Raw genomic sequence first — 25,520 nt, forward strand, 5'->3', positions numbered from 1 at the left:
TAACGTTTTCCCACGAAAAAACATGAATTTTTCCAATAACAAAAAAATTCCAATGACAAAATAGTTACAGCAGTTATATAGAAAGATGACGCAATAAAAATATTTTGAACTTGATTATCACCTGTCGGCAATAAACGTAACTATTCTGACAAATAAATTTAGCTATTTAATTAAATCCTGTTTTTCTGTGTCAACTAAATCATTCATGTTTTCCAATATTATTTATTAGCACAATAAAAATGCTCGTGTGCCAAATTTGACATCGACGGACGATCTAGTGTTAAGCGGGGTGTATCGCCTAATTTGACCAGTAGCAATTTTCTCTCAGTGCAAGTAAAAAATAAACCAGTCAATTAGGACAGGACATCGGGACGTGTCTAGCCTAATGATGAGGAAACTCCGACCGCCAGGCCAGATGCGGCCCGCCGCCAATTTTATATCGTAACAGTAAAAAAAATTTTCGATTTCTCTCTCTCTCTCAGTGTTTTCAAAAAATTCATTCAAGAAAGGGGGGGGGGCTGTTCCATTTCTTCCATATGCAAAATATAAAAATATAGTTGTGGGAATTGAAATAGAAATATATTTCAAAACGTTTTTCATTTGTGAAAAGATGGAAAACACGCGTTAATAAATATGGATCAATTTTTATTGAAATATATTTATTTCTACAGTTGTAAAGGATTAACTATATTGTGCATCATTCATAAACGGATACAGACTTCTCGAACGGGCGGGGAGGAGGGAGGGGCAAATCAACGAGGGTGTGTAAAGTGAATGTGGGGAAGACCACCTCCCGGCCATGTAAATAATGAAACTTTTTCAGCGAACGGAATAATCTCGACTCCCGCCTCCAACTGTTTCGCCTGTGTTCTCATTTGCAATGAAAGCGTCGCAGTCTTCAAAACACAGCATGACTATAGATTCACCTCAATTGAAGTTAATTTCAATTATTTGAAATTTAATTTTCAGAAATTTTAAATTTAATTGAATGCCGTAATAACCCCCATGGGTGGCAGATTTGCTTACTAAAGCTTTCTGGCGATAATCACGGTTGACCATAAAGTAAATGGTGGGGGGAGGGCTTTTTATCGGGACCGAAGTCTTGTACACGGTACTAGTACAACAGTGAAGGGAAAGGAAAGAAAAAGAAAAAAGTGGACCGCTCCGGATTTACAGCGTTATGACAGCGCAGCAAATTTGGAGCTGGCACTGTGATGTCGCAAAACTTTAATTCGCATGCGACCATGTACTTTGATGTGGCCAGCGAGTGTGGCGTCTCGAGGGGACTAACTGTCTGTGATACTAAACTGTCTTCGTCAGACACAAACCGTCCAATCAAGTCCAACCCCCACACTTTATTTTCTTAAACAGCCGAATGTCTATTGACACCCCCCTCCCGCCCCGCACAACTATTGCAACCCACCTGCTTCTCAGTACTTCACCACACAATGAGTTGTTCTACGGAATCGGTTTGAGGAAAAAGAAAGTTTCACTTTTCGTGATGGTTTACTTTCTCTACTTTCACTCTTTCTTACGTCGCTATAGAAGTTTCACTTCGAAAAATAGACCACATATCCCGCCCGCCACTTCACTTCGAAGCATAGAAATACCAATTATGAATCAATGTCGAAATATGTCCGGCTCGCCAAAAACTTTGATTTTTGGCCCCTCTTTTTTGGAAAGTTTTCCTATCACTGATCTATCCAATTCCCCGAATATACATAAGAATGTGATGAGAAAATGAACTTCAAAACCCTAAATATATCTGGAGTTAAATGCCGATACGAGCACGGCCAAAAGTTTTCCCGATAGTTTCCACGGCACGCAAACTCTAAACGATATCTGAGACTAATTTGTTTGAATAAATGTACAAGGAAACAGATGGGCATTTCGAGTGTTTCCTAATAGACGGAACGGCCGAGTACTGCCTCCATTCGGTCCAGCGGAGACTCTATCAGGGACGTAGCGGAATTCTTAAAACAAGCAATCGCTTGTCATCGACTATTAGCGGTAATTGGTCCGAGTTTCCCGTACTCAAATCGATGCACGTGATAACGTGGAGTGGGGATCATAAATTCAGTCTTTTACAATCGAAACTTTCCTGATCACTGAGATGATACAACGTTTTCTCTGACCCCCCCTCTCTCTACGACCCTTTCGACCCCTACCCGAGTCCCTAATTTGCATCGGTATTTGTTCGTAAAGCAAACGACCCGTGCCATATGATATCTGCTTATATTAGAGTAAGAGAGAGAGAGGGCTTTGCGAAATTCCAGATGGCTTTGCGTGGAACTAATCTGGCTTAATGCCGCAGAAACTAGAAACCGGTGCCCGGAACTTAATGGCTGCCGGTTGTATGGGTGCAAATTTCAGCGCGTTTAAAGCGAAATGACCGAAAAGTCGAGATTAAATTGAACATCACCGCGTCTCCCACAGTCCGTGGCGTCCAGTTGGAAGGCAGTGGCGTAAGGGAGAGGATATCCCCCTTTTATCCAGCCTTGAAACATTCGAGTCCGATTGCGTACGTAGCCCCTGAATCATTAAGAAGTGAAATGCGTGACAAAAATTCTATCCTAATGAAGTAAAAGTCCGGGCTCCTACGGATGAGGTTTCTCCGGTGGCGTGGAACTCGATCGGATGGAATTAGGCCTATATCAATGTTTATCTACATTCTTTGATTCAACGCGGAGGGTTCATTTGATTCCCAGTAAATTCCATTAGTGAATAAGACGCCGTGGATTCGTTGATGCAGCCGAATAGTCATTAGATCAGGGAAAGATGCTACAGTTCTGAGAAACCTCGAGGCATCCATTGATGCGCAGTTGTGAAGAGATTTAATGAAATTCACTATTCCAGTCTGTAATGGTATCTGGGGTACGCAGTTCGGTCTTATTAAGTATCGCATCGCCTTGTGCTGGTGTAGAAAGGAGTCGAACAGACACCTTAATGTTATCTTACAGCAGACGGGGGGAGCAAGGGCTCACCTGTCAGGCAGTTCAATATACAGGATGGTTATAATTAAAGTTCTCGTGTGTGTATACTCTGAGTAGTTTTCCCCAAAAATTGCTTTTCTGAATAGAGCCAAATTTTTACGATATCTTAATGCTTAGATGAGGGGAAAAAAGTTAAATTTTTGACCACCAGGTGAAAAAAGTGGAGATTTTTTTTACTGAATTTTACATTTTCTCATGGTCTGTGTATAGCGTATAATACCAAGTTTCAATGTAATACGTCCTCCAGAACAGGCGCTATATTGTGTGTACTACCTACGCAACAATGTAGAACCCCACCCGTCAGTATTTTGTTGCTACTCCGACCTACGTAGCTCCCGTTCTGGAGGACGTATTCCATTGAAAATTGGTATATACGCTGCATGGGAAAAAAGAAAATTCAATTAAAAAAAAAAAAAACTCCACTTTTTTACCTGGTGGTCGAAAATAGAATTATTTTTGGATATTTCATAAATCTCTCTCTCACGGTTTCATTAAGATATCCTAAAAATTTGGCTGTATTCGGATAAGCAGTTTTTGAGGAAGAACTACTCATAAACTTAATTATAATGGCTCTGCACATATAGAAGCAGTATATTAAAGATATTGCCGCAATGCTGCAGCTGGTGTTCCACTAGTCCCAAGCATGTTCGAAGGATGTCCTTCGAAAACCCTCAGCAATGTACTGGCCGAGCGCCATCCTGTGAAAAAAGTGCGGCTGGAATTGTGCAAAGAAACGGAAGAATGTCGGGATAGTTTTTTTATAATCACCCCGTATATTCAGCTTGTTATATATTTTATAATATATATATTTTTTTAAACGGTGATGTTTGACAAAGTCCGTTATACTAATTGTTGTTGATTCCCACTCCTGAACCTCCCCAACATTTATTACTCTATGCCGTGCTGTGCTCTTTTTATGTTATCGTTTTAGGTGGATGATGCAACTGCTCGATGTGAAGAGCCGCCAGAATAGGATTAGACTGGTCACTTGACCAGCAACTAGGGTGCAATGATGATAATGGTTTAATATGTGCCGCTGGATGAGGAACGGACGTACGGTTCTTCCCCCGTTGATCCGATGGACGGGGAGTGACGGATGGTGCCGTCCTGCTGTAGGTGGGAACACTATGGGCTGCCAGGGTGTTCTTACTGGTCATTTGCGTGGGACGGAAGTCTGGTGATGCGATGCCGGCCGGCGTTCGACCGGTGGTCTTGGTGGATGGCGGGGCTTTCCTTTTTCCAACATGGCCCAGCCATAAGTTGACCTACTTATATCCAACAAGGGACAGAGCGGGGGCCATGTTTGGTGTTTGTGTGTGGTAGACGAGCATCTTACCACCACGCCACTCGGGGGTCAACTGTGAGTACTGTGTATTTGACGTATGTACATATATATGCATGTCAAATACAGTACATACGCACGAAATAAAAGAAAATCTAAATTTTTTTTACGGCACCTCTGTCTTCTAACTTCTGATTGGAAAGTTTTTGCCTTGAGGCGAACCAAATATTTTTAGCGACGACTTTGTAATGGCAACGACTATGTAATGTATATGGCAACGACTATGTAATGTATATGGCAACGACTATGTAATGTATATGGCAACGACTATGTAATGTATATGGCAACGACTTTTTAATTGTATCTTTCAGTTCATGGTGTCCGCATAGAAATTTGGATTTTTTTTATGTTATGTCCCATTGTATTTTCGCTCTCAAAACTGGTAGAGGGTGATTTCTAAACATATTTTAAGCATGTTTCAAACCGGAGTAATACCTGTACGACGAACGATAAAGGCCGAATCAGGACTTACAGGACATCCTGTATACCGTATACTCAAAATTTACTCGAACCACATATAGGGAATGCGATAAATAATACACTGCAGAAAGGATGTCCTAGAATTCTACTGCCAAAGTGAGAAGAGGGCTGACAGTACGCGTCAAGACAAGAGATTTTTTCGATGGAACCTAGGTTCCCAGACTGCTTATATTCGAGAGATACATGCATTACCCTACTTCAGAAATCACCATAACATAACAATGTTATGGGGATTTCTGACATGAACGGAGAAATTTATCCTTTCAAGTCACAAGCGATTGCGGAGTGGGGAGGACACGTGCTTTTTTTTTCTCTCCATCTAACTAAGGGGGTTCTTGACTTTTTGGGCCATGAGATCCATAGCTTAAGAGTCCCAAGCTGTTAGAGGGTTTTTATGGCCCATCTCGGAAGCCCCTGCCAATCAAGTCTCAGTTGCGACACATAGCTAAAGATCACCTGGCTGTTAGTGGATTTGTGCGACCCATATCAGAAACCCCAACAGATGGAGGTTGGGTCCGCATAATGAAGGTCCCAGCAGATGAAGCCGATCCACATAGCTCAAGAATCCCTGAAACTATGAATAGATTCGTACGACCCTTCTCGGAAGCAAAACTTGAACCAAACTTGAGTCGGGACCCATAGCTCAGATTCCCTGGTTGTTGGTGAATATGGACCGCTTCGATTTGAACAACGACCCATCTAGGAGGTCCCTGTTACCAACGCTTGGGTCGCGACTCATTGGTTAAGAACCCCTGCTCCAACTGCATTATCTTTCCCGTCTCTCCCCGTTTTTTTTGGCGCAAGAGGCTGAGGTTACATGTTAGCATGCACTAAAAAGTTGGCTTCATTGGGAAAAGTTTCGCTGTAGTTGTAATTTCCGCCATTGAGTCCTGAGACACCCTGTACATTAAGAACTAGACTGTGATAATAATTGAAAGCAAACATATCCAGTCGGAAGCGCGATGCATTGTGTCTCGAAACTTCGCGAGATAATCAATAGAAATGGATGCGTGTCCGACCGACACGACATTTGTCACATGATTTCAACCTGGAGAGAGGGAGGACGGGGGGGGGGGGAGGGGGAAGAGCGATCAAATTTCCTTTGGCGCTCGAATTCCATCCGACGAGGTTTGTGTATTTGCGACACACACACATAGCTGATTCGACATCCGCGCCTAAATGTACGACAGGTGATGACTCATCATAATGAAGTAAGTATGCAGTACGTGTGTAATTAGCTCCGACATTTCCTTTTCCGGGATCAACGGGATTCGTTATCGACATCTTGCACCAAAGCGAGCTCGGCGAAATCCGGGTTTATATGCTGATTTATCGATCAAGCCAACATCCACTCCCCCACCAAGTATATATCCATTGTACGTAATTCGGTCGCTCATGTTTCATGGACTTCCGTTGTCTGTTGAGTCATAGTCAACATTTGAAGCTCTCAAATTCCCCTACTCCGACTGTTAGAAGCATTATTATGCGCAAGCTGTTGATTTGTTTGGATTTTGAATTGCAAATTTTGTGAATTAAAATATGGGGAAATATGTTCAAAGACTATTTGTGCTACGTTGGTTGGTCAGAAATTGTCTGCGGAGATTCCACACCAATCCGCTCACTGTTGATTCGGAAAATAGATGGCAGCACCTACTGTTGCTAATTACTAGCCATGCGCACTAGAAGGATCAGAAGGGCTATAGATCGGCCTGCGGCGGGGTGCGGGGTTCGTGACGCCACGTGCGAGATATCTGCCACGAGGTCAAAAATCGTATTCTAAGACACACATAGTACTCATAGCGAAAGATCTGCTCCGCACTTGTTAATACAAGATATATTTGAAAAACTGACTAATTGTCTAGAGATACTGATTTTTGGAAAAAATGTCATCTCTACCGCTATCGGAACTTGGACCCCGGTCACTAGAATGCCGTGTGCTCTACCAACTAAGCGATTCAACATTAGAGTATAGCCATTTTCAAACAAGTCTTGAAAAAGATGTCATTGTGGAGGAATTCATCGTTACATCGAGGTTTCACACTAACGCGAACGAATTAATGGAAATTGGATAATTTATGAAAGACATAATTTCAGAATTTGAAACTGTTCAATACTGTTGAGAGCCCCTGTTTTGATTTAGTGCCCTGGGCCAGACATGGAGCTCCCAACAGTGATTTCAAGGCCTGGGACACAATAGGTGCTCAAGCACACACAGTAATTTGTAACAACATTCTCTGAGCGCCCCCTACCCACAGATTTCATTCAAAAAATCTCCCATAAAGTAATTCCCCGACTTCCGTCACACTGCATTTGCGTCGTCTCGCCGTAAAAGCGTCTTAAGGCATTATCTGTGAATGAATGAAATACAAATACAATGTCTATACAGCAGGCAAATTACCCAACGAGGTGTCTGAAAAAAAAAGACGCTTGTAACAATATGTGGATGTCTCACAAATACAACCAAATAAATACTTAGATTAGATTCAACTAAAGACAAGGTGAATTAATAAATGTAGTTTCCCTTTTCTTTAATCTCTAAAACCCATTCCTCGTCTTACGATACCTCGTAAATGCGATACCGGCAATTTTTATTATTCCCGTGAAGTTCTAAAGGTGTTTTCATGCCGCCATGTATTGTATAAATGTCTAACCTCAAAGCGGAAAGACATTAGCGACACTTGTTCTCGCTCTTCCATTGTAAAAGGAACGATGATAAACAGCTCATAACAGCCGCGATCATCTGGTCGCGAGAGATCTTCGGTTACGAAAGAAAAATACGGAGAACACCCGTAATCAATAACAGCTGATGGGTGGAGATAATTGATAGCGAACGAACTGTCCTCACACACCCCGGACGATCCTGATGTTATGAAGGAACACGATGTTGGGGACAAGAAGAAATAAAAAAAAAAAAGAAGGAGGACGACTGGGCCCAGAAAACGGTAAAAAAGAGGACAGGACTCATGTTTTTAATGTTTTGTTTTGTCCCGGGAACAGTTCGCCCTTTTTTTGTTTTGAAGGTATTTTTGCCGTTTCATTCCATGTTCCTCGACGAGCTTCGGGTGATTTCACTCGAGGATGAACATTGTTTTCGTCGTCACTTCCACCTGAAGATGACGATCCCATGTTTGTTCTGGTGTCTCTGGACTTTTTTGACCACTCAAATCAGACATTCACGATGATGATGATGATGAATGACGTATTATTGTCCTTAAGTTATAAATGCTATCAAAAACGTGGCAGGAAAGGTCACTGTCTGCAAATAAGATTTTCAGTAAAGCGCTTAGATTTCTTTTTTTTTTTTAATTGGTGTTCTGTAGAACCCTGGGGTCCCACAATTGTTTTTCAGGGGTTTCGTGGTATCAAACTTTCGTATTCGTCGATTTACGCTACAAACACTGTATATGAAAATTTACTCATGCATTCGTTTGGGTTCGGTGTATCAGTCACGTAACCACCAAAATTTCTGTGGAACAGTCTCGTGATAACCAAGAATTCCATGGAACAGTCTCGTGATAACTAAGAATTCCATGGAACAGTCTCGTGATAACCAAGAATTCCATGGAACAGTCTCGTGATAACCAAGAATTCCATGGAACAGTCTCGTAAGTACCGTGACAAGGACAGTCTCGTAAGTACCGCGAGTAGGACAGTCTCGTAAGTACCGCGAGTAGGACAGTCTTGTAAGTATCAAAGGTGGGGCAGTATCGCAACGATCTAGGGTTCTGTGGAACAGTCCCGTGATCACCGTGAATTTCATGGTACGCTATCATCAAGGGTTTGGCGGAACAGGCTTGAAATCCCCAGTGGTTCTGTGGAATGGTCTCGTAAGCATCAAGAGTTCTTGTGGAAGAGTGTAATCAAGAGTTCTTGTGGAAGAGTGTAATCAAGAGTTCTTGTGGAAGAGTGTAATCAAGAGTTCTTGTGGAAGAGTGTAATCAAGAGTTCTTGTGGAAGAGTGTAATCAAGAGTTCCATGGATCAACAGCAACAGGTGTTTTGGTTCCATGGAACACTTTCGTAACCATCAAGGGTTCCGTAGAACAGTCGTAACCGTAAAGGGCTCCGTAGAACAGTCGTAACCATCAAGGGTTCCGTAAAACAGTCTTAATGATCGAGGGATCTGTGGAACATTACCACCAAGATTTCTGTGGAACAGTTTCGTGACTACCGCGCTCCATGGTGTTGTATCACCCAAGGACTCAGCGGAACAGTCTCGTAACCACCGTGGTTCTCTGGTACAGCACTATCATCAAGGGCTAAGCGGAACAGGCTTTAAACCCCCCAAGGATTCCATGGGACCAAATACGATGGAGCACACTTGTAATCGTGAGGGGTTACGGGGAATGGTTTCGTTACCGTGGTTGTGCCCGGTAATGAAAAGGAAAACTCTAAAACCTTGGAAACTTTTTCTTAATGCGTCTGCTCGCAATCGAACTTTTAGTTCGCAACTGTTATCATGATACACGATTTTCAATGTCTTTTCTATCAGTTTTAGAATTTGGCTGATCCGAAATATAGCCAAATGAAGGTCCCCAAATTAAAAAATATAACAATAAATAAACAAAACTACTTGTGACTGGGGAAGAAAAATTCAAGAATAAATGCACATATTATTAGGAAACAAATTATGCAGCGTTACTAATCGACGAATATCAATTCTTATTTTCTTGTGTCAAACAAATCCAAACCTTCGACGTGAAAAACCGTATCCCGGTACATCAATTTCTTGATTTTTTTCAAATCTGTGAAAATTTATGGGACATCTTGTATTTTCTCCGAAACAATGGACCCACTGATGGGTATCAGTATTGAATTTACAATCCCTATCAGTCTCCCAACAAAGCGCCCGAATAGCGCAGTGGTAAGATGCTCGTCTTCCACTATGAAAGTTACCACCAAGGTCCATGGGTTGGACCAACTCCACTGGTTGGAAATTGCTGTATGGCGATATATGACCGGAGTTTGTGTGCAGCATGTTCAGTTATGTGCAGTTGAAAAATAACTGTAATTTTTCCCAAAAATTACAGTTATTTTTCGGCAATGCCTCAATCAGTAGTCTTTCAAATATCCAGTTCTTTTTTTGTTGAAGAATTACATCTATCAACGACCACGTTTAATTATCAATATTTTTTCAACAGCCATGTCATTAAATAAAAAAAAGTAAAAACAAAACAGAAAAAAAGAAAAAAAAGAGCAAAAACAAAAGCAAAAAGAAACAAAAGCAAAAAGAAACAAAAGCAAAAAGAAACAAAAGCAAAAAGAAACAAAAGCAAAAAGAAACAAAAGCAAAAAAACAAAAGCAAAAACAAAAGCAAGAAACAAAAAGAAACAAAAGCAAAAAGAAACAAAAGCAAAAAGAAACAAAAGCAAAAAGAAACAAAAGCAAAAAGAAACAAAAGCAAAAAGAAACAAAAGCAAAAAGAAACAAAAGCAAAAAGAAACAAAAGCAAAAAGAAACAAAAGCAAAAAAACAAAAGCAAAAACAAAAGCAAAAAATAAAAAGTAACAAAAGCAAAAAAATAAAAGAAACAAAAGCAAAAAAACCAAACAAAAACAAAAAAAAAAACAAAAAAAAAACAAAAATAAACAAAAGCAAAAGAGAAACAAATGCAAAAAAAAAACAAGCAAAAAAACAAAAAGAAACAAAAGCAAAAAAAAAAAACAAAAAAAAAACAAAAGCAAAAAAAAAAACCACAAAAGAAAAAAAGAATAGAAAAGCAAAGAAAAGATCAAAAACAAAAAAACAGCAAATGATGCAACAAAACAAAAAGAAACAAAAAAAACCAAAAACAAAGGAAACAGGAAAAAAAGTCCCATAAACATGGATAAGGGATTCTTTCAATAATATAAAAATATTCTAGAATTTTTAATGCCCATTTTTCAAATACACAAATACGGAAATAAAAATAAATTCAACAACACACACAGCAATTTCCTATAAATAAATCACACTGGAAAACCATTTGAATACGCATGCTTATTTTCTTGAACAATAACTCTTCAAAAAAAAATACACGAACTAAATTTTTTTTTCCCGAAAAATGTACAGTAAATGTTTATTTTTCAAATTGATACGTAACAATGAATTGCATTTCAACAAATAAAATAATAATAATAATAATGACAAAAGATTTTTCACCAGGCAAATTTTTCTCACGAGATCCCACTTTACGAATCTTTCATAAAATATCGTTTTTCCTTGAAAAGAAATGCTTTTCTCTCAGGTCTTTGTATACAATGTATTGTTCTTGCACCGAAACCAGTACATCCTCGGAGATTCTGATTCCGAGAGGTAATATCTATCCAAAGAAGAAATTGCATTTCCGAATACCTTAAGACAAAAAACGCAATTTGAGCCAACGCACACGGCCCATACATTTATCACGGAACGAATCGCTTTTATATTGTCTTTCAGCACAATCGATTTATCTCTTCTCTCCTCTTTTTACGTTAAAAAATAAATAAATAGATATTTCGGAAATATACGACAGTGCACAAATATATACAAGACATAAATTCTCTCCATAATATCAGAAATCAGAGGCGTATTTATAGGTAGGGGGGGGGGCTTGGCTAACATTTTTGGATGGGCGAAAAATTTGAGGAATTAGTGGCGAGAAAATCAGTAGGATGGGAGAAAGGTGGAAAATTTTTTATAGTCCACATGAGACAGTAGGCGACGTAAGGCCGGTCGTGAACTGGAAACGATTCGAAGCGCTAAACAACTCGTGCGCCGATATATGTATCCGCAAGACTGAACCCATTTCGCAGAGAAAATACGAGAACCTCGCCCATATTAGTAGTGATCTTCAGCTAGTGATTTCCGACTGATAGACGACAAAAATTTCCGATTCGAACGGGATCGCACGCTTCTTGCTGTATGTGCGAAGACGCAGTACGGTTGTTTATGATGCAAACATGCAAAAAAAAAATAATGTAAAAAAAATGTACAAAAAACCATAAAAAATACCGAAAGTGATACGAAAAGAATCTAAATTTCGAAAGAAATATGGAAATTTAAAAAAAAAAGTGGTTGCTAATAAGAAATATGAATTTAGTGAAAGAGCTAGGTATTTACAATTTTCCACGCCGTTGTAGTGGGTGAGGGGCACAGATATGATAATGTATATACTACTTGTTGTCATTGGAAAATTACTCGAAAAGTTGCTGTTCACCTCAAACATTGTGATAGCCGATTTACGCTACGGGACCAGATTTGGGATGGTGCAAAGGTCTTAGCCGGCTCTTCAGATAAGGCTCCTAGGATGAGCCCCATTATTATTTTTGCCTATGCATTTATTATAAAGAAGGTATAGCCTGAAGTATGGTGAAAAATCCTAGCTTGGGGACCTATTAAAGATTCCAGCCCATGGGCACAGTTAGTTGCAGGATATGAGGAACCGTGACCTTCAAATACACTGCTGGCCACCGTAAATGCAACACCCTGAAGGAAGCATGCAAATAATATGAAATTTACAACATGCATTAGCGAAGGTGAGATATGCAAATGATTAGAATTTCAGCGCAGACGCACATCACGCGCGCCTGTGGCGCCACTTCAAAGCGCTATTTAAGGCTTGGAGATTTCGACGATTTGAAGTACGGCAATTGTGTTTTTCTTGTGGTTTTTTCAAAAAAACGATCAATTATGCCTCGTAGAAAACAGCGATCATCTTTTGATCAAGTATCCGAGTTCGACAGAGGAAGGATAGTGGCCTACCGACATTGTGGATTATCTTTCAGGGAAATCGGTAGTCGTGTTGGACGAAACCAAACAACTGTAATGCGGATATGTGATCGTTGGATGCAGGAGGGTACGACGGACCGACGTGTTCGATCGCATCCACCTCAGTGCACCACTTCACGTGATGACAGGCGTATTGTGCGTATGGCAGTGACGGATCGCTCAGCCACATCATGAACCATAGCACAGCACATTCAGTCTGTACCGCATCATCCAGTGGATGCGTACCATTCGACGCCGTTTACAGCAGAGCGGTCTGTCCGCAAGACGTCCATTACTCGTCTACCCTTGACGCAGAACCACAGACGTCTCCGCCGCCAATGGTGCGATGAAAGAAGGATGTGGACGGCACAATGGAATGAAATTGTCTTTACTGACGAGTCACGCTTCTGTCTGCAACACCACGATGGTCGGATTCGAGTCTGGAGACACCGTGGAGAGAGGATGCTGAACAGCTGCGTTATGCACCGCCACACTGGTCCTGCACCGGGTATTATGGTATGGGGCGGTATTGGATATCACTCTCGCACTTTTCTAGTACGCATTGCCGGTACTTTAAAAAGCCAGCGCTACATCTCCGAGGTGTTGGAGCCAGTTGTCCTTCCTTACCTTCAGGGCTTGCCCACAGCCATATTTCAACAGGATAATGCGCGACCACACGTGGCACGCATTGTCCAAAGGTTCTTCGTCAATCGCCAGATTGAATTGCTTCCCTGGCCAGCTCGCTCTCCGGATCTTTCGCCGATAGAAAACATGTGGTCCATGGTTGCTCAACGATTGACCCAGATTACATCCCCAGCTGCCACGCCAGATCAACTTTGGCAACGCGTGGAAGCTGCTTGGTCTGCTGTACCCCAAGAACACATCCAAAGTCTCTTTGAATCAATGCCGAGGCGTGTGGCAGTGGTGATCTGCAACAATGGCGGCTACTCTGGCTACTGATTTTGGCAGGAACCACACTTCACAGACGTCTATAAATTTAATCATTTGATGCTTGGTCAACATGTTATCTACAAAATAAATATTGTTGCGATATCTCTTGTCTTTCTTGGTGTTGCAATTTGGGTGGCCAGCAGTGTAGATCAAAATACGCGTTCATTACACGCATATTATATCATAACCGCCTATGAAAGCCTTCCTGTCGAATTTTAGGCATGCGTGCAGGAACACTTGCATTATAACCGATGGAAAAACTGAAAAAAAAAATGAAATTAGCCGTTTTGTATATGATAGCGACGGGCATGTGGGAGAACAAGATACATACAAAGTCACAATTTTTACATGCCCCGGGCATGTTGGGCAATAGATTTGTCCAGTTCTGGTATGATAGAAAGTTTTAATGTGCAAAACACGTTATGAGCGATCATATTACAGGTTCGATTGAATCCTAACAAACTCGGAGTGACTCTATAGGAAAACAAAAATGGGATAGGCTTTGCGTCAAAGACGTAGCCTCAAGTTTATGACGCGTCTTTTCTGTGCTTTGAATCGCGTGATAGGTACTGACATCACGAAAGTATGCTATTATCATCGGGTACGTCTTGGGAATAGCTAACAAACGATACCAATGCCGTCTATTTTCGTTTGTGAACTGCTCAAGATATAGCGGAAGAAATTTATTACGAATTGTTAAAGCGCGGGGCCTGGTTGCACAAACGGGAAGAGATATTTAAACCAGAGCGATATCATTGGATGCACCTTTGTCACGTGCATCTGACGATACCATTGCTTTTTTGCTTGCGTTAGGTACTTTCTGAGATACGAGTACGTTTTAACGAAAGAACTTTTTGCGGATGCTCCCAGTATCGTCAGACGATTTAAAAGACGTATATTCACGTCAAAAAAAAAAATCCCATATCCCATGGAGTTGATCGAACGTCTTTCCAAAGTGTCTTCATGATGGTGTTTGATTGCAATTCGATTTTTCAAACACAGAGTGAATACGAGTATCCAGAACGGGGCCAGGACAAAATACTATGAAATCGAATATAATAATACTAGGAAAATACCTCCCGTAGAAATCCCTCTATTTTAATCCTCGAAATTAATTAGATTGTCACTTGGAAATCCAACCAAGAATATCGAACCGACAATCGTGAAATTATTTTACCCCCCATTCTGGAAGGATTTATTCGTGTATTATGAGATCTGAGCTATCTTTAGGACACTTTTTTTATATGATGTCTTTTTCCTCTATTTTGACTTGTTTTCGTTTTCGGACCCCAGGAAAGTCGTTTATTTTTAGATGTTGTTGATGTTTTCGGAAATATTACATAATAATAATAAATAAACCCTACGATTTTCGAAAATGTTTTGCGGGCTGATAATTTCAAAACATTATTGCACGCCGATAATAAGAAAAACATTGTTGCAAGTTGATGATTCGAAAAATATTGTTGCGAGCTCATGACAAGAAAAAAATGTTGCAGGCCTATGATTCGAAAACCTTGTTGAACGTGGATACGATTGGGAAATTGAATACATTGTTGGAGACTGGTGTTTTCCAAAATACTGTTGTAGGCCCTTGATTTTGAAACCATTGCTGCAGTCCCATGATTCAAAAATGTTATTTTTAAAATAGAAATTGTTCCAGTATTCAATGCTACAAATCAGCCTGCAACAAATTTCTGGAATCGTGGGGCAGATTTAATATTTGGGACCCACGATGTTCAAAAATTTGTATCAGACTCATGATTCAAAAACATTATTGCAGGGCGATGATTAGAAAGCATTGTTGCAGGCACTGGTTTGGAAATTGTAGTTATTTACCCTTACGATCTCAAAAGGAAAGCTGCAAGGAAAGCTCTTTTCGAAGATTTGAAAATATTATTGCAAGAATACGATTTACGAAAACGTTTTCAGGGCCGATGATTTGGACACATTATTGCACGCCGATGATAAGAAAAACAATGCCGCAAGTCTATGATTCAAAAAAATATTGTTGCGAGTTCATGACTTGAAACGTTATTGCAGGCCGATGCTTCAGAAACATTGTTGCAGACTGATGATTCAGAAACATTGTTGCAGACTGATGATTCAGAAACATTGTTGCAGACTGATGATTCAGAAAATATTCTTCAGACCATCGATTTGAAAACATTGTTGCAGGCCGATGATTCGGAACCATTGTAAGATGATGATTCGGAACCATTGTAAGATGATGATTCGTAACCATTGTAAGATGATGATTTGGAACCATTGTAAGATGATGATTTGGAACCATTGTAAGATGATGATTTGGAACCATTGTAAGATGATGATTCGAAAATATTGTTACAGGTCGATGATTCGAATGCGCTGTAGGCCGATAATGTTGAAAATATTGTTGCAGGCCGATGAATTCGAAAACCTTATTGAACGGGGATGAACCATTGTTGCAGACTGATGACTTCGAAAATATTGTTGCAGGTCATTGATTTGAAAACATTATTTTAGGCCATTAATAAAAATATAAATACAAATACAAGCCACAACAGGCAAAATGCCCAACGAGGTGGCTGAGGAAAAGATACTCATAACAAGTATGGATGCCATATATTTCAAAAGTACAGCAACCCATTTAAAAATGCAATTAATTTGAAATTATTTGTTAAGGCCGTCGATTCAAAAACAAAGTTGCAAGCCGATGATTTGAAAGCATTGTTGCAGGCCCACAATATTAAGATTATTGTTGTGAGCCGAGAGGAATGCTCACGTGCGCAAATGCGTGACACACACACAAACACACAGTTCCTTAGCCCCATCTCCCCTATTTAAGATGCTCGTCTGTCACCATAAAGCATACGGCCAGGTCCGTGGTTCAATCCCGAGGAAGGTTAGGTTATGTCCCCCCCCCCGAATTTGAGGTGACCACCGATAGATAAGGTCCTCTCAATATGCCCTCCCAAGGTCCCTTCCATTCTCAAGACGAGTACGGAGAAATATTGTAATACCTCTCTTGTGCGAACACCGGTGGGACAAAAGAATCCGTCCGTAAAATTTCCGAGAGAGATTTCCGACTCGATCGGTAACTAAATGGCGATATGACCGGAGTTTGCGTGTGGTAAAAAATTAGTAACACAGTCGACGCTCGTTAAAACGATCTATTAAAGCGACCATTCCATTACAACCACCGGTAGGATAGCTACCGAGTGTTCTCATACAGGAAAATATTCTGTGTTTCCCTTTCCATATGGCGTCCACCCACCCAATCTAACGTCGGTTTGTGATGGTCGTTATAACGAGTGCCTACTGCTGTTGCTAAGCCCGAAAGTGTCACAGTCATTGAACAACGGCCGCGAAACCTAATTAGCTATCCAGAGGAAATTATCCTAGATCAGATACTTTAAAATACGTATACCCCCTCCGACAAGTTTAAGAGGGTCTATGATCAGGATTGAAAAGCAATTAACTTAGGGGCCATTATTACGTAAGCAGATTTTCAGCCATTTCTCCCCCCCCCCCTCCCCTCCCTGTCAGCAGCGTAGAATATTTCATATCTTCAAAAAGGGGGTGGTTGATGACGTAAGCAACCTTCTAATCCCCCTCCCCCGATGCAATACATGAACAACCCCTCATAAATTTCGCATTAAGGGAACTGCAGAAGTTAGCATGAATCCCTGCTGTAAATAACAAACAATAACATAATTCCCGGTGACGATTCAAATGGTACAATTTTTTATTTTTTAATCAAAATTTATAAAATTGCCAGCAACGAATGTGATATTCATGAGCTGCATCAAAAATTCATTCAAATATAGAAATTGATCAGAATAAACATTTAAATAATGGAAAGATATTGCAATTTTGCGCAACTGAGATCAAAAGAGTAAAATTTATTTATTAAAAATACTTCTAAAGAGCACTGACAGATGGCGCTACAAAAATATTCTAATCATTTGTGCATATTGGGCTTACAATAAAGACAGAAAAAGAAAGTCAATAACAGGACAACTTTGCAGTGCAGTGCTGCCTATAGGAGGGTGCGACAGGTGCAGTCGCACTGGGCACAGCGGTTTGAGGGACCCCACACTTACAGTCATAGAAGTGAAAAAAAAATTAACACACAGTATACTAGCATATTAAATACACAGTATCCTAGCATATTAAATACACAGTATCCTAGCATATTATATACACAGTATACTAGCATATTAAATACACTCATTGCCATAAAAATTTGCGCACCAAGAAATAATTGTGGGATAGAAACGAAAGTTGGCCTGAAGGTACATGTCGGGCAGATATGCAAATGATTAGAAATGCAGCGTGATTGCGCATTGCGTAATGCCACTAGAGGGCGTTGGACTTCGTTCTCCTTGGAGTATAAAACAGGTAAGCAGAGCTTGCTGGAGTGTATTTAATCGTTTGCAAAGGAAATGCTGAGGTAGACATGCCGTTATGCCGCCGTCGAAGACCATATGAGCAGTTGTCAGAGTTCGATAGGGGAAGAATCATCGGGATGATGGAAGCTGGGTGGTTAGCTCGTCAACTAGGCCGTTCTGATTTTACTGTGAGGAGGTGTTGGGACCAGTGGGCAGAAGAGACGTCATTTACACGGCGACCAGGTTCAGGACGCTCTCGACAGACCAGTCGTCGAGAAGACCGTCACATCATCCGAAACGCACGCGTAGAGCCAACTGCCTCATTGGCCGCTATCCAGACACAGGCAGCAGCTTCACTACGGGCCCCTGTGTCTTCCCGAACCATCGCAAGGCGCCTGGCTGAAGGACATCTGGTATCGCGGCGCCCATTACGTGTGCTGCCAATGACACCCACCCACCAACGCCTCCGTTTGGAGTGGTGTCGAGCACGACGGGATTGGACTGCAACGGAATGGAACCAGGTCGTCTTCAGCGATGAATCGAGATTCAACTTGAGCAGTGATGACAATGGTGTTCGTGTGTGGAGGCCCCGTGGTGAACGCTTCAATCCTGCCTTCGCTGCCGTCGCTACAGCGACACACCGCTCCCACAGCTGGTGTCATGGTATGGGGGGTGCCATTGCTTACGATACACGGTCACCCCTAATATTGATCCATGGCACAATGACAGCCCAGCGGTACGTCCATAACATCCTTCAGCCACATGTGTTGCCACTCATGGCAGGGCTCCCAGGAGCCATTTTTCAACAAGACAATGCTAGGCCACACACAGCAAGGATGTCACAAGACTGCCTCCGCTACATTACCACCCTACCCTGGCCTGCTCTATCCCCAGATTTGTCACCAATCGAGCATATCTGGGATCCAAGATATACAGAAGACTGGATGTTGTGAAGATATTTATTATTTGAGATATTAATTTTTTAAGGAAGGAAAAACTCATCTCTGCCTCTACCGGGAGTCGAACCCGGGTCCCTCGATTGCCGGACGAGTGCTCTGACCACTAAGCTACAGAGGAGATAGAGATTTTCCTTCGCTAGAGCGAAGGAAAATCCTCCTCTGTAATACCAAAGAATGCATGTGTTACGCTGAATGTTATAAATGCGGTTATTATAACAGGATAAATTATATGCGGATAATAACAGGATATAATACATACTTACCGAGCATTTTGGTAAGTTTAATAAAGTTCCCTGAATTTATCGCTTTTAGTTACGATTATGTATAGTACCCAAGGGTCATTGGTAAATTTAATAATTACTGTACTAAAAAAACTCACTTCTACCGGGAATTATTCATAATACCAAGGCGTCGCGTCATCGGTGAACATGACAAATCTTACTATATGATATACTTTATACATGATAATTCATACATGTATTGTATCGTTATATCGGGATACGATCGTAAAATTTGTTAATATTTAGATCTCTTGGGTCACTATTATGGATATTTGCATTGCTTTTCTCCCTCCTATCACATTTTGTTTGTTTTTCCCCCGTTCAAGATGTTTGTGTCAATAACTTATTATTATTGTATCGGGATCCGAACAGATTCACCAAACATATTAGAATCATTTGGAACGTTTTTTCATATTTATAAAAAACACCAACTACATTAGGGTATTATGCGTAACCACTGATGAAAGCGATGAAAATTTATAGTATTTATCATATTTACCAACGACACTTGGTTATTATGCATAATCTTTGGTAAAACTGAAATATGAAGGGTATTCTGTTAATGGACCAACAAACGCAGATGGTTGTTAGTAGACATCAAGAGGAACAAAAATTGCATTGGAGCATGGTGTCGCAAACCACGTTGCGAGGGGGAAAATCGCGGAAAACGCACGCAGGTATTCGACGTCACGCTGGAACGACAAAAAGTACAATAATGACCACAAAAAGATTTATTTGATTCATTATTACAAGAGTTGTTGGAAGTGGTGTCCGGCTGACATCATCGCACAGTCTATCTACAACGACGTAAAAACGATTCCCGCTCGAAGATTACAGGTATGCTTCTGATGCGTTGCTTCTGCAGCAACGACAATCCGCGCTATGAGAGTAAGCAGCGTTTAGCCACGCTGCTTACGTCAGATATGGTGAGCGAACCCACGAACGCATTCAGCGTCATCAACTGACATCCACCTTCCGTTTCCTCTGGACTCAGAGCCTGCATGCGTTTTTCGCGATTTTCACCCTCTCAACGTGGTTTGCAACACCATGTTCAATCGCAATGTTTGTTCATCTTGATGTCTACTAACAACCCTCTGAGTTTGTCGGTCCATTAACAGAACACCCTTCATATTTCACTTTTACCAAAGATTATGCATAATAACCAGACCCGTCATTTAGGGGGGGGGGCAGCCCTGGCTTTTGAAAATACACTAGAAATGGTATATATATACAAATATATATATGCGTACCTTTAGTACATGCTCTTTGCCCCCCCTCCCCCCTGGAAAAAAGTTGAAATGACGGCGCTGATACGAACCAAGTGTCGTTGGTAAATGCCTCCGGCCATTTGTAAAAAGGTTGAAGAACATTGATCTAGGTCAGTGATTCCTAACGTGGGCGTTAACGCCCCCTGGGGGTGGCGATGGAATGTTCCAGAGGGGCGGTAGAAGCTACGAGTATAACATAGGATTCTATGGATTAGATTGCATTGGGGGGCGAACTATGATCTACGTAATACCTGAGAATGCATGGACGTGACAATTCCTGCCAAAGCCATAATACATGACAGTCAATTTCTCTTCTCAAGAATGTGTTTATGTCATTTTCAATCTCCTTCCGGAGACAAACAATGGAACAGGAGAGAGACTCGAACGAAAATACCTGCCATTTTTTAAAACCTTTCTCCAAAGTCTGTCCCAGAAGAAAAGACGGACACGAAATCATCATCATATGTTAAGATACTAAAAAGGAAAAGAAGAGCAGACAAAAAAATCGAAGCTCACATGAGCTGTGAACCTTCCCCGTTAAGATCAAGATCCCTCGACACATACAAAACAGGAAAACAACAGCAGCCGCAGCGCCATCTACCTATCCCGAAAACTTCTGGATGGGAATGGGAGAGACCTGGAGAAGCGATAGGGTCTCTCTCTCTCTCCAGTCGAATTCAGTTGCCGTTCCTATATATCCGGCAGTTACTCCACTGGACGCAGTCAGTGGCGGACGCTGCTTTGCGCTCTCTCGCGTCCATCTCTTCTTTTTTCTCTCTTGACTTTCAAGCGGGGAAGAATAACATTCCTTTACGTTGTTTCGGCACAGCACAGTTTCTCACTTCGGAACACACACACACCTCTTGTCTGTTGCTTGCACGTGCGTGTGTGGGAAAAAAAATTTACCTCGTAATTTACTTGACTGGTTTTCTTTTGGTCCAAAACAAGTTTTCCAAGGAATTTACTCGAGAAAAATTTCCCTCACAGGCCGGACACGTAACTGGAAAGATATTTTCAAGAATTTACTCACCGATAATCACAGAAGTTTTGTGAATTGTTCAAGAATTGTTCGAAATTTTCTGGTTGCAACAGTACCGAGGATTTTACTGTTGGAATGACCGTTGCTACCGTATGCCGTTGAACAAAACTTCAGAAGTAATGTGCGGTGTTTGAATTGTGCGGTATTTTGCTATTACTGCTACACGGATGATCGTCGTTGCCTGAGTCGAGTTTTGTTGCGGGGTGTACGGTTTTGTTATCGCACTGCAAAGGATAAATGTTACCTGTACGGGTATCGTCGGTGCTTGTCATCCTCGTTTTTACTACAGGTGAGTCTGTACTTATTTCCTCAATGTAATGTAGTACTCCCCGTATACAAAAGGAAAGGGTCCCGAACCCTTTTCGGATGTGAGTGAATCAGGGCCGCAACTAAATGCTCGGTCGCCCGGGGCAACAGTGCATTGTGATACCCACTTTAAAGTTCAGAATGAAATTTGTGGCCCCTCTGGTCCAACGCCCGGGGCACGAGACCCGCCTGCTCCCTCCTAGTTACGGCCCTGGAGTAAATGTCTATGTAGCTGTAAAAGAGGTAGAATAACGGGTTTTAAATCTGAGAAAACACGGAAATCCACAGAGCTTATTTAATCATGTTTTGTTATGATTATTATAAGCTTATTTAATTCATATATAGTTCCATATAAACTGAATCGCAGGGGTCCAAATATAACATGACAGTAGGCCCTGCTGAAATTATGAAATTAGGTGGGACATTTCTGTTTGACCAGGATCAGTACAGAACGAACCGAGCACGCGACCCGGCTCTGTGACAGGACCAGTACCTAACTAACCGAAGAAAACCAGGTTCTGTGACGGAGATCAGTAAATTACGATCCACCAAACATGTCATTCCGGCATATAAGCGGGAGTGAAGGCCGAGCCGTACACATCCAAGCTTTGTCAGAAGGATCAGTAGAGTACGAACCACCCCCCCCCCCTCCGATCAGTAGTTCTCAAACTTTTCAGTCCCGCGGACTGGTTGTTACTAGGAAGCTTCGTCATAAACACGACTAGATAGACCCCCCTCCCCATCATTCATTCCACGTACGCTTCTATACACTTTACACCGAAGGTGCTGAACCGTTTGAAGAGTGCGGGGCCATTCATTGGTTTTAAAACGTGTCGCGAGTCATATAAGGGATCCATAAATGTGCCGCGGGCCGCTCAAATGAACTGGGGATTTTCCGCGGTTCACTTAGGTGATCTGAAACAGTGCCGTTGTTCATTAAAGTGATCTGGAAATGTTCTGCGGTCCACTTAATTGATCTAGGGAAATGTGCATTGGGTCACTTAAGTGAAGAAATAATGTGCCGTATGTCACTTAAGTGGTCTGTAAATGAGACGTTGGTCACTAAAGTGATCTGGAAATGTTCTTCTGGTTCACTTAATTGATCTGGGGAAATGTGCCGCGAGTCACTCAAGTGAAGAAATAATGTGCCGTGGGTCACTTAAGTGGTCTGTAAATCCGCCGTTGGTCACTTGAGTGAGATAAGAATGAATACGCTGCGAGTCACTGATCTAGAACAGTGCCCTAAGTCACTTAAATGATCTGGAAATACACCGCGGTTCGATTACGTGATCACAAAATTGAGTTTGAGGCTGCTCGCCGCGTTAGATAACTCCAAAGGCCACATTTGGCCCGCGGGTTATAGGATGAGAATGTATGGTATATAAAACTGTATATATGCAATTCAAGAAAGTAGGCTGGGTGGAATGCATTGCATTGTAAATTCACGAATTATTTGGATAAGCCCCCCCCCCCTCTTCCCAAATATATCGGGAGGCGGGCTTAAATAGCCTAAGCGCCAAAGTTCCGGTTCCCATGACTGTAATCATCGCTTCTCTCTAGTGTGCGGTTTTTGGTCCATACACGAAACTCGCCTAATGACACTCAGCCCTGCGATATTCGAGCCGCTCACCATGAGCTCACCCATTTGAAGTTTAAAATTTTGGACTTTTTGGAAACTTCTAAAGTTGCATTTCTGATCATTTTTGAAGCCACGTATCATTTTGAGGAAGTTTTTGGATGATCTTTTCGCGCCATAATTTTTTTCATGGGATCACTTTCTGCTTTTCCCATTGTCGTACATTTGTAGAACTCACTAGAAGCAATCAAACGATACCTCAAAAGAAACGATACCTCAAAAGGAACGATATCACCCCACCCCCCCCCCCTCCTCCCGAATTTTAGAGCTACAATAGTTTTTAAGCTCGATTTCGTTCCCCCGAAATAACAGCTCTGTCTCGCCAGTTGATCACGTGACTTCAAGATCAATCGGTACTGACTTCGTTAAAACTTTGTTCACTGCTCTATCGCAGTGTTTTCCTACCGCTGGTCCGTAGACCACTACCTAATGTTTTAAATTGAATATATAAACAGTATATACCGTCTTTCTGTATTGACGTTTATTTCTGTGTTGACCGTCAGCAAACTTGCGAATTATTTTAATTGTTTGCACTTTTGACGTTCCACAAATTATTCCTCCCGTTTATTTATTTTTTGCCGGAGCGTAAATTATTTCTCACAAATATTTATTATTTGCCGATGCGAAAAATTATTTCTACCATGTATTTGATCTTTACCGGCCCGCAAATCATTTCTCTACTTTAATTTCTAATTATTTTCAAATTATATTTCTCCCATATATTTATGTTGTATACAAAAGCCGCTCCGCAAAATATTTCTGTCACATCAAATTATTTTTTTCCGGTCCGCGAGTTATTCGTCCATTTATCAATTTTTTGCCAGCCTGCAAATTATTTCCCCCATATATTTAATTTTTTGCCGGTCCGCAAATATCTTTCGAACGTATTTATTTTTCGCCCTTCCGCAAATTAGTTATCCCATTTATTTATGTTTTGTTAATTATTATTCATGTTGTTAATTATTATTCATTCATTATTATTTTACCTTGATTTTTTTATTATATTACTATTTATATTATGTTTTGTCGAATTATTTCTCTTATTTATTTAGTTTTTGGCGGTCAGCAAAATATTTGTCGATTATCTGTTTTTTCCCGGTCTACAAATTATTTCCCCCAAATACTTAATTTTTCCTTGTCCGCAAAAATTATTTTTCCCATGTAATTATTTTTCGCCTCTCAGAAAATTGTTTGTCCCATTTATTTGTGTTTTATATACCAGCCGTTCCACATATTAATTCTCACGTTTCTTTTCTGCCCTTCCGCAAATTATTCGTCCATTAGCTATAATACCCGGCGCTGCCCGGGTTTTCTTCAATTGCTGGGAGGATTGAAAAAGTGGCAAACCATTATATAAACGCATATATAAACTATTATATACATATATTGAGACAAAGAAATGGCAAACCATTGTAAACGCATATATATAAGTCTGAAACGCATTGGTCGGGAACCACTGCAACCAAAGTAAACATTCCAAAAGTGATTGTTTAGGCGGAGAAACCATTGTTGCCTGACCGTATTTTGCCCATTTCTGGAATTCTCCCTGCCCTGACGAACTTTTAAAGTAGCCTATCGTTCAAGTCGGGTCACGTTTGGTATCTATGCAAAATTTGGTGATGATAGATCTAAAATTGTAGATTTGTATAGAGAACACACACACACAGACAGAAAATCAATTTTATACATATAGATTTATTTTTTTTTTTACTGGTCTAAAAATTAATTTTCTTATTTATCTATTCGTTTATTACCCGTTCCAAAAATTATTTCCATCATTCACCCATTTTTTGCAGCCCGTCCACAAATTATTTTCCCCCATGTATCAGTTTCCCGCTGGTCCGCGTAAATTATTTCTCCCATTTATTTATTTTTCAAAAAGGTGTGTGTCTCCAAATTATTTTTTCAATTCATTCATGTTTTTTTTTTGTCAGCCGGTCCGCAAATTATTTCTCTCATGTTCTTATTTATTTGCCAGATTGTGCACAAATTATTTCTTCAACTCATTTGTTTTTTAAGAATTTTTTGTAATTTTTTTGCTGGTCTTCAGATTTTCCTTCATTTTTTTGAGTGTCCGGCAAATTAGTTTTTTCCATTTTATTTATTTATCGCCGGTCCGCAATCTGTTTGTACCATTTCCGCCGATCTGTGAAATTGTTCAAATAAT

At 40.8% G+C, this 25,520-nt stretch overlaps 1 protein-coding gene across 1 annotated transcript in view; it reads left to right on the plus strand.

Annotated features, from left to right (window-relative positions):
* Positions 1–21,076: 21,076 nt before the first annotated feature.
* Positions 21,077–25,520, plus strand: part of LOC149081268 (cell adhesion molecule Dscam1-like) — a 265,918-nt gene continuing 261,474 nt past the window's right edge. The window contains exon 1 of the mRNA XM_089238109.1: positions 21,077–21,700. Coding sequence (XP_089094235.1) covers positions 21,649–21,700 — 52 coding nt within the window. The 5' untranslated portion in view covers positions 21,077–21,648. The remainder of the gene's footprint in view (positions 21,701–25,520) is intronic.

The sequence above is a fragment of the Pholcus phalangioides genome, unplaced genomic scaffold (genome assembly GCF_987345545.1).
Source record: "Pholcus phalangioides strain wild (caught in Gottingen) unplaced genomic scaffold, Ppha-v1.0 ptg000010l_1, whole genome shotgun sequence".
Taxonomy (NCBI): Eukaryota; Metazoa; Arthropoda; class Arachnida; order Araneae; family Pholcidae; genus Pholcus; species Pholcus phalangioides.